The following is an 18,620-nucleotide window of genomic DNA, read 5'->3' on the forward strand; positions in this document are numbered from 1 at the left end:
CCCCTCTTTCTCCGCCCCCCCCTCTTTCTCCGCCCCCCCCTCTTTCTCCGCCCCCCCCTCTTTCTCCGCCCCCCCCTCTTTCTCCGCCCCCCCCTCTTTCTCCGCCCCCCCCTCTTTCTCCGCCCCCCCCTCTTTCTCCGCCCCCCCCTCTTTCTCCGCCCCCCCCTCTTTCTCCGCCCCCCCCTCTTTCTCCGCCCCCCCCTCTTTCTCCGCCCCCCCCTCTTTCTCCCCCCCCCCTCTTTTTCCCCCCCCTCTTTCTCCCCCCCCTCTTTCTCCCCCCCCTCTTTCTCCCCCCCCTCTTTCTCCCCCCCCCTCTTTCTCCCCCCCCCTCTTTCTCCCCCCCCCTCTTTCTCCCCCCCCCTCTTTCTCCCCCCCCCTCTTTCTCCCCCCCCCCCTTTCTCCCCCCCCCCCTTTCTCCCCCCCCCTCTTTCTCCCCCCCCTCTTTCTCCCCCCCCCCCTCTTTCTCCCCCCCCCCTCTTTCTCCCCCCCCCCTCTTTCTCCCCCCCCCCCTCTTTTCCCCCCCCCCTCTTTCCCCCCCCACCACTCTTCCCCACTCTTTTCCCCCCCCCACTCTTTTCCCCCCCCCACTCTTTTCCCCCCCCCACTCTTTTCCCCCCCCCACTCTTTTCCCCCCCCCACTCTTTCCCCCCCCCCCACTCTTTTCCCCCCCCCCACTCTTTTCCCCCCCCCCCACTCTTTTCCCCCCCCCCCACTCTTTTCCCCCCCCCCCACTCTTTCCCCCCCCCCACTCTTTCCCCCCCCCCCCCCCATCCTCATCCATTTGCCTCTTTGTGAATGAATCTTAAATAGGTTACGTTAGGCGGTCAGGTTGTCCACTCTGAAACCACAAAATGAAGGAGAGCTGGAAAGAAGTCAGAGTGCAGATAGAAACTACTTCTGTGAAACAAATCTTGACATTAGAAATTCTTGATCATTTGTTTCCCTTTACATAGAGGTCATTAACTGGTTGAACAAGGGATGACTAATCTGTATTAATTTTGCCCCCAACCTCCCTATGTGGATGAAATGATGAACGGAACATTTTCTGTCCACTTAAGAGCAGACAGGGTTTTGATTTACTGTCTTTGATGAAAGAAGTAATCTGAAACAGTGCAGTGCTATATGAGAGTTTTGGCTCAGATTTTGTGCTCATGCCTCTGGAGCAGGACTCAAACTTGGAAGCTGCTGATTCAGAGCACGAATATTACCAATAGAACAAGGCAGATCACCTTTCAACTTGTCATGCTTTTATAAATGATTCAAGAGACGAAAAAAAGTATTTTATAAGTGCTGAGTCAGTGCACTTTGCAGCTAAAGCACTGACTCCCTCGGGACCTTGACAAGGTGAGTTTAGATTTACCTTGTTGTTTGTTTGCTCTCCTGCAGGAAATGATGAAGCCCCCCACTGTGATGCAGGTCAGGATGTGGCCTTATTACTGCCCACTGACTGGGTGCTGCTGGACGGGAGAGGCAGTTCTGACGATCGGGGAATTGTCCGATATGAATGGACGTTACTGCAAGGAGATCCGTCAGTTGATATGAAGGTATTTGATTTCTAATGGAGTTTCTCCCTGCTGGTCTGTGCTGTGTTCTCCCTTTTTGGATGAAAAGGTCAAGGGGACAGATGCTATGACCAGAACTAACAATCTTAATAATCACCTTCAAATTGGACCTATTGTAGCCCAAATTACTATGATCTGTCTGCATATCAAACACTGTGAGAAGAAAACTGAAAATGCTGGTAATTATGGGTCAGGCAGCATTTTGGAGAGGGAAAGAATGTTTTAGGCCAATGATTTATCATTAGAATCTCGACAAGAAAGACTGAATGATTAAAATGTCCAAGAATTCAAGTCTGTATCTTCGACTGATAATGTTTATGAGAATGAGGCACTGAAGTCAGAATCCAGTTAATGGTTCTGCTGTGAATACTGTCCTGGGCCCATCGATAACATTCGTCTGGCACTTAAGTGCAATTGTGATAGAATCTTGGAATTGTAATTTTAGAAACTTATCATTCTCAGCCTGGAATTTATTGAACAAAGGTACATTTCCCCAGGAAGAGCTGAAAGTAAAACACAGCAATCTGCTTTACTGTGTCGGTAAATTAAGTGCCTCCTTATTTCTGGAGTTTTGCATTCAGATGGATATCTATTCAGCCTTTTTAGTGTTATCTGTTTCCTTGTTGCTTGTTATATAACCTGTACACCTGTGTTTGCATAGTACATGAAGGGCAAAGAAGTCAATAACAGAGCAGTAATGTTATGGTAATTGGAATAACCTACTGAAAGTCAAATGCTGCCAACTGGAGTTATCACAAAACTTAGATTTATTTTAAGTAAGTATGCAGAATTCCCATTTACTGGTCTTTTAGACCCAGGTTGACAGAAAGCACAAACCAGATGTTTGTACTTAACAGAAATTACTATTTCTTGCAAACAAATAGATTCTAGCTAAAGGTAAGGAGTTAATAATCACCGAATAACCATCTACCTGAAGTCTTAACACTGTACGTTACTACCACCTCTGGTTAAGAGGTGCCAGTCACTCTTGCAATTAGTTTCAGGATATTAACTTCCACTACTTATCATTTACCTGTAAAGCAATTAATGGCACATCGTTGGAGGTATAATGCAGGGAAAATGTGAGACTGAGCACTTTGGAAGGAAGAATATAGCAGCTGAATATTGTTTAAATTTTAAAAAAAGACTGCCGACAACAACAGCATGGAGGGATTTGGAAGTTCTCTTGCATGAGTTGCAACAAGCCAACATACATATTCAGCAGGTAATAGGGAAGGCAACTGGAATGTTGGCCTATGTCAGTGGGAATGGTGTATGAAAATAGGAAAGTGTGTCAGTGGGAATGGTGTATGAAAATAGGAAAGTGCTGATAAAACTTTACAAGACATGGGTCAGACACCACGTGGAGTTCTGTGAACAGTTCTGGATTTTTATCGAAGGAATGATATACTGGTATTTGAGGCAGTCCAGAGAAGCTTCACTAGGTTGATCTTGGTTTTGGAGGTATTTTCTTATGAGGGCAGGTTGAGTAGGTTGGGCCTGTAATCATTGGAGTTAAAAATAAGGGGTGATCTTACTGAAATGTACAAACTTCTTAGGGGACTTGATAGGATAGATGTAGAGGCATTGTTTTTCCATGTGGGAGAGTCTTGGACTGAGGTCATAATCTCAGAGTAAGGAGTCATGCAGTTAGGACAGGTGAGGGACGCTATTTTTCACTGAGGGTAGTGAATCTGTGGAATGCTTTACCACACAGGGTTGTAGAGGCTGGGTAGTTAATTATATTCAAAGTTAAAAATCACACAACACCAGCTTATAGTCGACCATGTTTATTTGAAAGTACTAGCTTTCAAAGCACTGCCCTTTCAACAGGTAACTAGTGGGGCAGGATCATAAGACACAGAATTTATAGCAAAAGGTGACAGTGTCATGCAATTAAAATGATATATCAAACCAACCTAGATTGCTGTTACCTCTTTCATTTTTTAGAATGGTTTTCAGGTTTTGGTTCATTAATATATAAATCCCAGAACTTCTTTTCAGTCACATGCTCGAGATAACTTAAGGCTTTATATTAAAAGAAAGTGACAGCTCAGTTCAGACAGTGTATTAAAGATATTAGTGTGTCTGCATCCTAATCTTCAGTTAGACTGGTTGTGTTTCCAAAATGCCAATTTTTTAAATGTTATATGGATTGACTGCCTGCAGATTGTGGTTTTTTTTGAGCAAAAATCCGCAAGTATAAATCTATGCGGTGAAATTGTATTTGCAGGTACATTCTATTTTTGCTCAAAAAGCACGCAATCTGCAGACAGTCAATCCATATAACATTCTATACATTCCGACTTTGGGAGTAGGATTGGATTGAGGGTGATTTAGCAGTTTGGATCAGAAATTGACTAGCTGAAAGGAGACAAGGTGGTGGTTGATGGGAAATGTTCATCTTGGAGTTCAGTTACTGGTGGTGTACTACAAGGATCTGTTTTGGGGCCACTGCTGTTTGTCATTTTTATAAATGGCTTGGATGAGGGTATTGAAGGATGAGTTAGTAAATTTGCAGATGACACTAAAGTCGGTGGAGTTGTGGACAGTGCAGAAGATGTTGCAGGTTACGGACAAATATAGTTAAACTGCAGAGCTGGGCTGAGAGATGGCAATGTGGAACAGTGTGAGGTGATTCACTTTGGAAGTAGTAATAGGAATACAGAGTACTGGGCTAATGATAAGATTCCTGGTAGTGTTGATGAACTGAGAGATCTCTGTGTCCATGTGCATAGATCCTTGAAAGTTGCCACCCAGGTTGATAAAGTTATTAAGAAGGTGTACGATGTGTTAGCTTTTATTGGTAGAGGGATTGAGTTTTGGAGCCATGAGGTCATGTTGCAGCTGTACACAATTCTGCAACCGCATTTGGAGTAGTGCATATAGTTCTAGTTGCCGCTTTATAGGAAGGATGTGGAAGCATTGGAAAGGGTGCAGAGGAAATTTATCAGGATGTTGGTATGGAGGGAGGGTCTTATGAGGAAAGGCTAATGGACTTGAGGCTGTTTTAACTAGAGAGAAAAAGGTTAAGAGGTGACTTAATAGAGACATACAAGATGATCAGAGGATTAGATAGGGTGGACAGTGAGAGCCTTTTTCCTCAGATGGTGATGGCTAGCATGAGGGACATAGCTTCAAATTGAGGGGTGATAGATAGAGGACAGATGTCAGAGGTAGATTCTTTACTCAGAGAGTAGTAAGAATGTGGAATGTCCTGCCTGCAACAGTTGTAGACTCGCCAACTTTAAGGGCATTTAAAGGATAATTGGATAAATATACGGAGGATAATGGAATAGTGTAGGTTAGATGGGCTTCAGATAGTTTCACAGGTCAGTGCAACATTGAGAACCGAAGGGCCTGTACAGCGCTATAATGTTCTATGGGTCTGGTGGCTTCTCACCCAAACATTCAAAGGCCCAGTCTGTTCAGCTCCTTGGGAGCCAATCGCATAATTGTAAGCAGTCAGGAGGCCTTTGTCATTCGATAACTAGTCACTTGTCCATAGACTGATCGGCTACTTATTGACAGTCAAATCTCCATCCATACACAGTTCCTTGGCTTTCCCCACTGTTTAAATATCATGAATGTCAGGTAACTTTTAAAAAGTGCATTTTTCTTTCATCAATCCTTAGCTTTTAAAAGTTTTTTTTTCTTTTCCCATTTCAGTCCACAATCAGACAAAAAAAAAGAACAATAAAAAGGTATGGTCTTTACATTAGGTCCAGTCAATAACTTGCTGGCAGCCTGCTGTGTGAGTTGAGAAGCTCTCAAACTTCCTTCTGACCATACTGAACAGCCATTCCTTTTTCTTGTCTAACTACATTATACTAACATGTCTGAATTTAAAGACAAATACTTAGATATAGTAGAATAATGGCTGATGCACAACAGTATAAAGTAATAATTCATTCTGAAACACACCATTGCTTTATTGTTCACCTTACTATCACCTGCCTCTTCTCTGCTGTGGCTTCACCCTTTGACCATCTTTCATTACTGTGCTCGATCTCAGATGGCTGTCTCTTTCATCTGCCAAGATCAGGTTTTCCCTTGCCTTTTTCTGCTGCTCTATAATAGTTTTCAACTCCCTCTGAAGTGTCCCCAAGCTTTGAATACTGCATCTAGGCAAGAAATGAGTTAAAGGATGTCATAGAGTTATACAGGATGGAAACAGACCCTTCAATCTGACCAGTCCGTGCCAAACATAATCCCAAATTAAATTAGTCTCACCTGCCTGCTTCTGGTCCATATCCCTCCAAACCATTCCTATTCATTTACTTATCTAAGTATCTTTTAAACATTGCAACTGTGCCCACATCCTCCTCCACTTCAAGAAGTTTGTTCCACATGCGAACTACTCTCGGTGTAAAATAAAATTGTCCCTCATGTCGTTTTTAAATCTGTCTCCTCTCACCTTAACAATATGCCCCCATACTTGAAATCCCCTATCTTAGAGAAAAGACACCTACCATTTTGTTCAAATATTTGACCCCCTCCCCCAACTCCCAGTCACAACCATTAGTTTATTGATTTCTGTTCCCGTCAGTACTTCTCTAAACCTGCCCTTGAAACACTCCCTTTTGAATTCCAAAATGTCATCCTACATACACTTCTCCTGTCACAATCTCTCACTCAGGGCTGTGATGCTACCCCTGTTAACTTGTTCTCTGTTGCTACGTTCTGCTGGTGTGCATTAGATGTATGTTGCATATTAAAACAAATGCTGATTTTTAACTCTATAATCTGGAGTATGTTTCGTGCTTTCACACTGTAAACAGAAGACCTCTGCATAGCTGTAACACAATAAACCTTCCTTGGGATATTCAGGTAACTTGAAAGAAATGCAAAATTTATGTAAAGTTTGTTTTCATGACTTCAATTCAGCTGTTAATCATTATAAACCTTGTCTATTGCACTGTTATTATCAGGGGAAAATGAATTGCATGCTAAGTGATAGCATTACAAAGCTGATGGAAAGTTATTTAGTGCATCTCTGAAATTAAGAAGTATGATGTTTTGTTTACCATTGCCAGTTTTAAGTGACAACTCTCTTAGCTTTGAATCAGAAGGTCATGGGTTCAAGTCCAGTTGTCGAAATATTATCACAAATGAAGACTTGGGCTCAGGAGTGTTGCACTTATGGCTATTTCAATTTTGTATCCAGATGTTCAATAGATCCTGTCTCCTTCCCCAGTTGAATGCAATGAGTAGAAGGATTTGAGAGGCGTTGAGACATTTTCTCACTTGAAGGGTGGTGGGAATCTGGGACACTCTGCCTGAGAGAATGGGAGAAGCAAAGCCCCTCATCCACAGTGTACACGAAAAGTGCTTGGAGTTCACTTGGAAGTGCTGAAAGCTGGAGAGCTACTCGCCAAGAGCTGCAAAAACGCAGTGGTGATGAATAGCATGTTTTTGGACAGCAAAAATACAGTCAGCCAAAGGTTTCCTCCTGTGCTGTTTTGTGCCTTTTCCTAAAACATTCAATATTTTCATATTTAGAAACATCAAAGGAAACTGCCCCAGTGCCCTGAACAACATTTATCCTTTAACTAACATCAGTGAAACAGCTTATCTGCTTGTTATCCCATTGGCTTTTTTGTGATCTTTGTGCACATAGCTCGCTCCATTTCCAGAATTACAGCAGTGACTGTGCTTTATAAAGTCCTTGGTGGTTGTAAGACATCTTGAGGTCATGAAAGGCATGAAGTAAATGTCAGTCTTTCTAACAATTGCAGTGAGTTAATTTCAATAATAATGCAATCCAGATGCTAATTACTATAATATTCTTATAACTGTGTTCAGTTGACTTGAGTCCTTTCTGTGAACATCTAAATTCGGAGCCCCTAGCATCTGCTTTGCCATTCAATAACATCACGGCTAATCCAATTACTCCACATGCCTGCCTACTCCTAATTACCTTATAACCTGTTACTCCTGCAGAATCAAGCTTACTTCTGCCATTCAAAGACAAGACTCTGCTTCCAGTGCCCCTTGAGGAAGACTGTCTCAAAAGAATCACAGTTTTTGTGAGAAAAGAATTTGCCACATCTCTGATTCAACTGAGTGCACCGTGATTTTTAAACAGTGACATCTCATTCTAGATTCTCCACAAGTGGAAATATTCTTTCCACATCCAACTTTTTGAGACCCTCAGGATTTTGTATGCTTCAATCAAATTGCCTATTACTTTTTTTAAGCCCCTCTGGATACATTCTTGGCTTGTCCAACTTTTCTTCATAAGGCAATTGCTCATTTTGGGTATTAATCTAGTAAACTTTCTCTGAACTGCTTCTAATAGGTTTACATCCTTTTTTTAAAATGAAGAACCCATGGCTGTCCCCTATTCTAGATGTAGTCTCACTTGTGCCCTGTTTAACTAACGCATAACCTGCCTACATTTGCATTCAATTTCCCTCATAATAGGCAATAACATTCCATTACCTTTCTTGATTACTTGCTGTCACTGGAGAATCATAGAATCATACACAAACAAAAAAAGAAATTGCTAGAAAAGCTCAGCTGGTCTGTCAGCGTCTGTAAAGAGAAATCAGGGTTAACATTTCTTGTCTGGTGACCCTTCCTCAGAATTAGAATTACAGAAGAACCTCGATTTATCCGAACAGGATCTGAAAGTCCCATAAAACTATTACAGCAAAGAAGTGCTGGGGACAATGGTGCAACGATCTTTGTCTTTTGTTTACAGGGTAAATGAGGATTACTTGCACTGAAGAAGATTAGATTAGATTACTTACAATGTGGCAACAGGCCCTTTGGCCCAACAAGTCCACATTGACTCTCTGAAGAGCAACCCACCCAGACCCATTCCCCAACATTTACCCCTTCACCTAATACTACGGGCAATATAGCATGGCCAATTCACCTAACCTGTGGGAGGAAACCCACGCAGACACGGTGAGAGTGTGCAAACTCCACACACAGTTGCCTGAGGTGGGAATTGAACCCGGGTCTCTGGCGCTGAGAGGCAGCAGTGCTAGCCACTGTGCTGCCCAATTGCAACAAAGAGGTGTTAATGACACTGGTGCAACAATCTCAGTCAGTCAATTGTAGCAATGTTGAAATAATTTTAACACACAGGAATGACTGACATGCTGAAGGATTTTAAATGCAGGTCAAAATCAGTGGGGTCTTCATTCCCTCTACAACATTGTTCCGAGTACATATCTGATATAACTGATCAAGCTTGTTGTACGTACTTACCATGTTTGTGAAGAGAAAATGGACAGCAGTGGCAATTGTACAGAAAAGCGAGATCCTACAATCTTGATTGTGGTGAAAAGGCACCAAAGATTGCACAAGAATACAACATTGGAATAGCAACAGTGTCTGACATCAGGAAAGCAAGACTGGTTATTGAGAAATTCATCAACCAAAGTGACACTTCAAATGCATTAAAAAGAAAATCCATGAAGCCAGCAAAAGATGAGCAACTTGACCAAGCTGTATTTTTGTGGTTTTCACATCAGCATGAAAAGGGGATTCCCGTATCTGGCCCGATGATACTAGAAAAAGCTGCCAGTTTCCACGAACGACTCCACGCCGGTGAGTCTGATCACAGATCATCGGGCTAGTTACAGCACCTCAAACATCATGGCATCGGGCAACTCGGCGTTCTTGGAAAGCAGAAGTCTATGGTTAACATCACCATACAGACTGAAACTACAATCCATCATTCATGAAGGAAAGTATGAACTTGAGCAATTGTACAATGCTGATGAAAGTGAATTGTTTTGGTGTGCACTCCTGGACAAATCACTTGAATCCAGCGTGGAAAAGCAGGTGTCAGGACTTGTAATGCAATGCTTCTGCACTTTAATTTTCCCTGTGTCAGCGCCACCAGCACTCATAAATATACCGCTAGTCTGCATTGGGTGATGTGCTAATCCATGTCGCTTCAAGAACTCACTTCCCGTGAAGCACAAAATAAGGCATGGATGACATATCCACGTTTTTCATCCTGGTTTCAGGAAGAATTTATACCTGATTACATTTGGCAAGCGCTGGACTCGAGCAATATGCCTCTCTGTTTGTTGACAAGGCAGGCATACACTATGAAAGGCAGCCAATTCGAATTACCAGATGGAGCTATCGAGTGTTTGTTTTTACCACCAAACATGACTTCAAGGTTACAGCTACTCGATCAGGATATCATCGCAATAATGAAAAATGTTGCGTGCTGTCCTTGGTGAAGGCAATGCAGACAAAGGAGTGCAGGAAATTATGAAGGCATTCACAGTCAAGGCTACTTTGTTCATAATTGCTGAGTGTTGGGACCGCATCGAGTCATTGACAATCGCTGAGTGTTGGTACAATGGCTTGCATGTTGTTAGCCATGACAGTGAAGAGGACCCCCTTTGAGATCAAAGGCTAACCACTGACATCACCAAGAACTGCAGACAGCTGGGATTAGGAGACTTTGTCGAAGCTGAGATCGATGCTCGGGTAAACTGACAACATCGGAACAGAGACACATCGGCAATGATTAGATAGTCAATGTAAGAACAGTTGGAAAGTACAGACACCATGGATGGTAAGGAATACCAGATACCAACACCACCTCCAGTACCCATTAATGAAGCTATCGACAGTTTGTGACTTTTCATGGAGTGGTCTGAAGCGCAAGATGAAGTCGATGCTGTTGATGCATCTTCATCAAATGTTCTCATTTGCAAAAGAAATGAGAGCAGATCCTCAAACAACAGTGGCTGGATATTTTATTTGAAAATAATAACCAACATCCACTCAATGAATTTTATTTACACAAATATCATTTTTTGTAAAATATCATTTTTTATGCGCTATCCAGTATTTGCAAATTTTAGCGATTGAGTGAAATAAAATCTCTGTAAACTTGCTTTTAACGCAATTACGTGCAGTAAGGCTTCCTTTAAGGTCAAATCAATTATCTGAATAATCAATTATCTGAACGAGAAACTGCCCATCGCCTTCGGATAATCGAGGTTCCTTGGTATACAGTTCAAGGATGCCCTGCTCACCTCTTGCAATTCATGCATAAGGACACCTGGATCCCTCTGTATCTTAGAAGTTTGCAGTCTCTTACTATTTAGATAATATTCCTCCTTTTTAACCTTCCTGTTAAAGTTGACAATTTTCATGTTTTCCTGCATTATATTCCATTTATCAGATATTTGTCCACTTAACCTCTCGCCATCCCTTTGTGGTTTCATTAAGCCCCCTTTGTAACCGACTTTCTTACCTATCTGTACCATCAGGAAATTTAGCAACCATACATTTTAACTCCTGTATCTGAGTCATTTATATAAATTGTAAAGACCTGAGGGCCTAATGCTCGTCCCTGTGATACACCACTCATTACATCTTGCCAACCAAATAAAGATCCATTAATGTCTGCTCTCTGTTTATTGTTTGCTCTTCAATTTTTATGTCTATGCTAATTTGTTACCCAGCACACCATGAGTTTTATTTTATGTAATAATCTTCAATGTGGCACCTCATCGAATACTACCTGGAAATCTAAGTACAATGCACATCAACCCATGCCCCTTTATTCACAGCATGTTACTTCCTCAAAGAATCCCAAAGAAAATTGGTTGAATATGATTTCCCTTTGACAAAAGTATGTTGATTTTGCCTGATTACATTAACTTTTCCACAGTGCCTTGCCAAAATATATTTAATATTAACTTCTAAAATTTTCCATGTGACAGATGTTAGACTTACTGATCTATAGTTGACAATTTTGTCTCTTTCCCCGTTGCTCTTTTTTCTTGAATAAGGGAGATATATTCACTATTTTCCAAACCATTCAAAGCTACCCCAATTTCTGTGTTTGCTCGGCAACAGCTCCCAAACCTGTGACCACCTCCATATGGAAACAGCATAGTTCCTCACAACTCGGCTGTATATCATGGTTTCTTCTTTATTGCTGGGTCTAAATCATTAAGCCCCATTCCTTATGGCTTTACAGGAGCACATTTTTCCTCAAGAGGTTGAAACAGTAGACAATTCACCCAAACCACCTCCAGGACAACAAGGGATCGGCAATGAGTGCTGCTCATTTCTTGGTGAAAACTGAGAGAATGTATAAATAGGGATTGTTATCCCACAGGTCTATGTCAGCTGAGACATGATATCTCAAAATTGAATCATCCTATTGTCTATGCATTACTGATCCCTTGGAACAGGCAGATAACTACAACTTTAAGCTAATATTACAAAATAGGCTTACACAGAAGCAAAAGATGTGGGTGCTTATAAAATTGTACGTAAGAGCAGGTAGAAATTAATCATAACATATTTTTAAAAATCATCGATGGATTTCTGGTGAAGACTTTTAGTCATGAAAGGAGTTAGTGCTTTTTCCTCTTCGATACATCACTATTCTGGCTTTGCACGGATTTAGAAGTTGGATTTGTATTGTTTGATGGCTATTGTGCTTTATCCAGGCAAACAATTAATTTTGTCAACCAATACAAATCCAACTCCAGGATGCACTGGTGTCAGTAGAGATTTTTTGCTTAAATCTCTAAAATGGCATAGCCAGTTGCAAAGAACAAAATACCACAAAAAACAGTGAATTGTATAAAATGATCCAAACAAAAAGCAGAAATTGCTGATAAAGCTCAGCAGTTCTGGCAGTAAATAGAGTTAACCTTTCAGTACCAGTGGCCCTCTTTCAGAACTGCTTTCTTCCACTTTGTCTCCACAGCTGCCGTCACACCTGTTTCGTCTTTGCATGCTGGAGATCAGAAACACAGTTCTCTGAGGATTTTTTTGTGTACGAGATCCAGTTGAATTATAATTGGAGTGGTAGGATTGAGGATGAATGTTGGCGGGGACTTTGGGAGAACTCTGCCAAGTCAATTTTCAATGGTAGAGAATCTTTTATACCAACCAGAGAGGACAAACAAGGATTTAATTTAATGTCTCATTTGAAAGACTGTACCTCCAATAAACAACCACTCCCTCGATACATGGGCAATCCCTCATGCTGTTTTGAACTGTAGTAGATAGCTAAAACACCAACATGAGATATACTATCCTGGCTAAAATTACCAGTCAGATTTGTTTGCATGTCCAGGTTGTTCTGTCACAACGTGTGTTTCATCAGTTACAAATTGGGGACACTGTATCTAAAATTACTGCACCAACACTTGAAATGCTGTACAAGAATGCAACCATTGTGTTATAGAAGAACTGACTGTAAGTCCAATACAGAGAAGTAAAGGTGTAATAAAAATGTCAATCTGGATTATATGTCTGTGCCTTGAACCTTGACTTTCTGATAAGGGTGCGAGTGTATTACCATTGAGCCACAGCTGACACGTTATAATCATTATATGTTTTGACATGTATATCTTACAAGCAAAGCTTTAAAAAAAGCTCCTGTGAATATTTTCTTGTCACTTTTTTAGTCTCCACAGCCTGGCATGTTGAGATTGAGTGGTTTACGAGAGGGCATGTATGTGATTCGGTTGTCGGTCACTGACACAATTGGACAAAAGAGCGATGACAATGTCACTGTGACTGTGACGCCACCAAAGCGCCAAACAACAGGTTAGTTCACCCATGAGTTCACATCAAGCTCATAGCATTGAATGCCATCTAGCCCAGTACTTGCTGCACTGTAAAGCGTTTAAGAACAGTTGTTAGCCAAACAACGTGCTTTTCCTCCTTCTGTCATCTAGATAGCCCTCTGCCGCACCACCACCTTCCCCCGTTCCACTGCTCTAAACCACCCGCCCCAACGCGATAAAGACAGTACCCCTTGTCCTCACCTACCATCACACCAGTTTCTGCATCCAATGCATCCTCCTTAAATACTTCCACCAACTCAGAGAACATCTTCCCCTCCCCACCCCTCTCTGCCTTCCACAGGGACCGTTATCTTTGCCAGTCCTTGGTTGGCGCCATTCTCCCCACTACCCCCTCCGAACACCCTGGTACCTTCCCCTGCAACCGGAAAAGATGCTAAGCCTCCCGGCACACCACTCCCATCACCTCCAACCAGGGCCCCAAACAGTCTCTCCAGGCGAGACAGAGGTTCACCTGCCTCTCTTCCAACCAAATTTACTGCATCAGGTGCTCCAGATGTGGTCTTCTCTACATCGGGGAGACCAAGCGTAAGCTTAGGGAATGGTTTGCAGAGCATCACAGCCGGGCCTGTGAGGGCCGACTGGACCCCCTAGTTAATGCCCATTTTAATTACCCTTCCCACTCTCTTTCCTACATGACCATCCTTGGCCACCTCCATTGCCCCAACGAACCACACTGCAAATTGGAGGAACAACACTGTATCTTCTGTCTGGGCAGCCTACAGCCCACAGGACTCAACATTGAGTTCCCAACTCCCTTCCCAGTTCCTCCTCCCAGCCACCAACAGGATTCACTCCTCCCATTAACTAACCAGGTCATACCCTCTGCCTGTGTTCACCTATACCCACTTCACCACCCTGCTCTCTCTCCTCCTTTTCCCCCCACCCCCCCCATCCCCTTTATCTGCAGCTCCCTGTACACCCACCCCCAGTCCTCAAGAAGGGTTACATCCAAATGTCGACTTCTCCACCTCCTGAAGCTGCTTGACTTGCTGTGTTCTTCCATCCTCCTGCCCGTCAACTTTGGATTCCAGCAGCTGCAGATATTTGGCTCTATCTGTCCCCTGAGGCTATTCTATAATTTAATAAAGAGCAATCTGTCTTCATTCAGTATTCACAACTTAGTTCCATATCCCCTCAGATCCACTGCCTTTGTACAAGAGAGAGTTCCATACTCCCACTACCTTTTTTGTGAAAAGGTACATGACCCTTGATTAACCTAATTAATTAAGCATCTTGTTCATGCTCTCCTGGTAGATAAAGTAATTTCTATCTACTGTGTCAACTACTGTTATTGTCTTTAACACTTCAGTTATTTCACCCTTAATGTTCTCTGCTAAAGGAATTGCAAGCTTTTCCTCTACAACCTTTCAACATAACTTAGCCCTTTCAATTCCAGTATCAGTCTTTTAAATCTGTAATGCAATTCCTGTAAGGCCAAAGTGCAGTACTTTAAAGAGTTCTTACAAAAACTTAGGAGCACATACCACAACCCTTTGTATTCCAGTCACTTTGAGATAAGGGGTTGTTTTCCATTAGCTTTATTAATTATTTTAGCACCTTCACAGGAATGTTTATGGAGCTATATGCAGTTGTTACACTGCAGAAAGGGAATAATTGTGAATTATACACTGATTCAAAAGCAACAGAAGTCTGCAGAACTACGAATGAAGTGTTCCAAAACTGGACCACCAACAGCCGCAAAAGTCATCTCTGTTCCAGTGCCTTTCTCAGTCTTTGCAAGGTACCATGCCCTGAAACTGCAAAGATTCAGGCTCCAGGGCAGGGTTTCTCACTCAGCCACACGTTGCTGGCTAAAGTCAAGCAAAGTCAGGACAGAATGAAAATCCTGCCATCATCTCTGGATGCTTATAAATTCACTTGTTATTAGAGTCCACCTTTTTCCTTAACACCAGAAGCATGGCAGGAATTGGAACAAATGTGAAAAGTGAAGGGTGAGCTTCTCACCCCTGGGCCTTGGTGTAACAGACGCCTAGTGATTGAAATACAGTGGTGTGTGTTTGGCTTATGGTTTCTTTACAGGTTTTCTGGCTGGTGTCTCACTGACTTTTTGTACCTCACTCCTTTGCAGACACCAAACAATAGTAGATTTTTCAGGAATCCTACTGATTTTATTTTTTTAAAAACTCATTAGCAACTGAGAGAGACAAATCCATAGATCCAATTTTTTAAAACAATTGTAAGCATAGGCAGAAAGGACTGTCGAGAATAATTTAATCGGGTAACAAGCAAACTCTGTTCCAGTGGCTGTGGAAGGTAATGCGATGATGGAGATTTCAGGTGGCAAAGGGCAAGCTGTCATGTGATAGCTCCCCTTAGTATTTCTGAACAAAGGTTCAGTTACCTTCAGGAGAGTAGAGTCGTGTATGGCAGCCCTTTGTGGTAATGGTGCAGGTGATGGAACAGACCATTCACTTCCTACTTCAAGTGGGGTGTGACAAATTAACGCTTGAGGTGCTTCTCACTTTATCCTGAATTCAAAGAGTTCCAGTTGTACTTTGTAACTTGAGATTGCTGCTGCAAGAAAGCTACATAGGACAACCATGAGGCAGAAGTCACTATCAATAAGATGGAGAGTTTCCTGGTAGACTCAACTCCTATCCTCCTCCATTAGCATATCTTTTGGTTTTTGATGGCTTTCCACATAAGAATGGTAGCTGTAAGCCAGATCAATTAAACCATTTCAGAATTTGAAATCCACCTTTTTGAATAGTGAGCTGCATGTTGCTCTCTTTCTGTTGCATGTGCACTTGTATATTTATGTTTGCTGCTGGTTTATGTATTGTGTGCTCTGCTTTGCAACATGGGCATAGGATCATAGAGATGTACAGTATGGAAACAGATTCTTTGGTCCACTCGTCCATGCTGACCACATAGCCTAGATTAATCTGGTCCCATTTGCCAGTATTTGGCCCATATCCCTTTAAACCCTTTCTATTCATATACCCAACTAGCTGCCTTTTGAATATTGTTATTGTGCCAGCCTCCATCACTTCCTCTGGCAGCTCATTTCATACGTGCGTCACCCTCTACGTGAAAAGGTTGCCCCTTGGGTCCCCTTTATATTTTTCCCCTCTCATCTTAAACCAATACTATGTTGTTTTGAACTCCTCTATCCTAGGAAAAAGACCTTGCTACTCTCACTATCCTTGCCCCTCATGATTTTATAAACTTCTATAAGGTCACCCCTTAGTCTCTGATGCTGCAGGTAAAACAGCCCCAGCCTATTCAGCCTCTCCCTATAACTCAAACCCTCCAACCGTGGCAACATTCCTTGTAAATCTTTTCTGAACCCTTTCAAGTTTCACAACATTTTTCCTATAGCAGGGAGACCTGAATTAAACACAGAATTGGAAAAGTGTGTTGAAGGTGAGAGGGGAAAGACATAAAGGGCACAACTACAACATAACCTCCCAACTCCTATACTCAATACACTGACCAATAAACGCTAGCATATCAAACCCCTCCTTCACGTTCTTGTATACTTTGTCATGCTGTGCATTTCCATACCTGCTCTGTGTTGTCACTTGTCATTTATCTAATACTGCATGCATTTGTGTTGGACTGTTAGTATTCCTGTATTTTATGTGCACTCTGTTACTTATGCATTTCTTTGTTTATTTATGTGTGCATCTGATTGTGTCATGTGTAGTTTAATCTGTGTTCTGATCTCGTTTAATTCTGCAGGATACAGCCAGCACATTCCATTACAATGAGCATTTCAAGTTTATTTTTAGTTGCTTTTACCTGGGAAGGCGACCTATTTCTTAAACGAATGGGCTGGGGTTGAGCCAATCCATTGTCAGCTTTACAATGCATGTATGTGTCTCAAGGTAATAGGCTCTTTCTCATACTGTCACCGCCTCTTATTATCCCCTCTCGTGTATTCAGATGTACTCCATCCTACACGCTTTCTCTCACACTTCCCCACTTCCACATGATTTCAGAAACATTCAACCTTCCTTAGACACAGCCTTTTCACACACTCACTCATATTTTGCACTCACTCATCCTCTCCCATCCTCATTCTAACCTTCTGTCAAGTATACACTCAGCATTTCACTGTCCCCACTTTTATACATTAGCTCTTTTTCAAAGCCATTCACCTTTTCTGGCATGCATGCACCTTTTCTCTCTTACTCTACTTGTACCAGATCTGTGTTGAAACTGTTGCACCAGATGTAGAAATCTGATGATGATGCAATCATGGAGTATTCAGCCAGTATGTTCAAAGGAACTTGTCTGCAATAGGTCCAGATGAGGTCTACCTCTATACGTCCTGGAAGTACTATCACCACAATGACTGTCGTGCTTTAAGGCGATGCAGCAAACTGGCAAAAGAATTTAACCATACAGGCCAGTTGCAGTTAGGGGGTAAAGTTACAGCTGCAAGCTTATAAAATCACATAATGCAGACCAGGTTATTTAGCCCATTACACCCATACTAACTCTTAAAGCTGTCCAACTAGCCTGCGAAGCCTTGTACTTTTTTTTTTAACCTTTAAGTCTATGTCCAATTCCTTTTTGGAAATTAGCTGTTGAATCTGTTTTGACCAATGTATTGTAGATCTGCCTCACTGAGTAAAGCCCCTGCTGATTCATTTGCAAGTTACCTTAAACCTGTGTTCTCTGGTGAATGATATTCCGACCAATGGAAACACTTTCTTTTTGTTTCGATCAATTCCCTTCAGAATTTAGAATACTTGTACTAACTCTCAACATAAACTTCTCTGCTTTAAGGGAAATCAGCCAGCTTCTCCCGTCTCTCCATCTAACCGGAGTCCTTCACCCATAGTATAATTCTGGTGAATCTCCTCTGCACTCTGTCCAATCCTTCCCACTGTGTTGCCAAGTATTTTATATTCTCAATGCATATCCAGGTCAGCTTCTCCATTGCTGACTGGTTTGTGAAGTTTCCTGATGCAGACCATAGATGGCGGGGGGTGGGTGTAGTGTTTCTCCCTGCAGGTTGATCAGGCCTCAATCTCGTCCCATCTTTCCTGACAGTGTCTCCCTTTGGGAATTCCCCTGTATTTTTGCTTTTCTTTTGGAGGAAGGAGAGCAGGAGCAAGAGATGGAGGCCAATCCAGGTCCAGCATTACTGGAGATACTTTCCACCCAACTCACCAGTGATCCCAGACCAGAACATATGGCACAGGACTCTTACACTCGCATTTGATTGGGAAGCAGTGCTTTGAAGATGCTGAGGTTTACAAGGTACGTTACAGCCAAACATACAAAAATGACAGACCAGGAATGTGCTGGTCCAATCAGCCTGACCCTCATGGTTGTGATGTCCAATTTATCAGAGTGCAGATACTCTTCACACCACCCAGTACCATGTAAGGTAAAAGATAAAGTTGCTGCAGTCCTAGAGGACAGTAGGGCTGCTCTTTCATCAGAGAGGGACAACTGGAAGTGAGTTTAGTCTGAGGATCTC

At 42.3% G+C, this 18,620-nt stretch overlaps 1 protein-coding gene across 3 annotated transcripts in view; it reads left to right on the forward strand.

Moving 5' to 3' along the window:
• The window catches only part of lrp11 (low density lipoprotein receptor-related protein 11), a 35,390-nt gene that overhangs the window by 4,209 nt on the left and 12,561 nt on the right, over positions 1 to 18,620 (forward strand). For all 3 annotated transcript variants that reach the window (XR_011961920.1, XM_072581317.1, XM_072581316.1), the window contains exons 2-3: positions 1,387 to 1,544; positions 12,980 to 13,121. Coding sequence is in view for 2 of the 3 variants with exons in the window: in XM_072581317.1 (XP_072437418.1) it covers positions 1,387 to 1,544; positions 12,980 to 13,121 (300 nt within the window). In the remaining variant the exon portion in view is untranslated. The remainder of the gene's footprint in view (positions 1 to 1,386; positions 1,545 to 12,979; positions 13,122 to 18,620) is intronic.

This window comes from Chiloscyllium punctatum, chromosome 11 (genome assembly GCF_047496795.1).
Source record: "Chiloscyllium punctatum isolate Juve2018m chromosome 11, sChiPun1.3, whole genome shotgun sequence".
In the NCBI taxonomy this organism is placed as follows: Eukaryota; Metazoa; Chordata; class Chondrichthyes; order Orectolobiformes; family Hemiscylliidae; genus Chiloscyllium; species Chiloscyllium punctatum.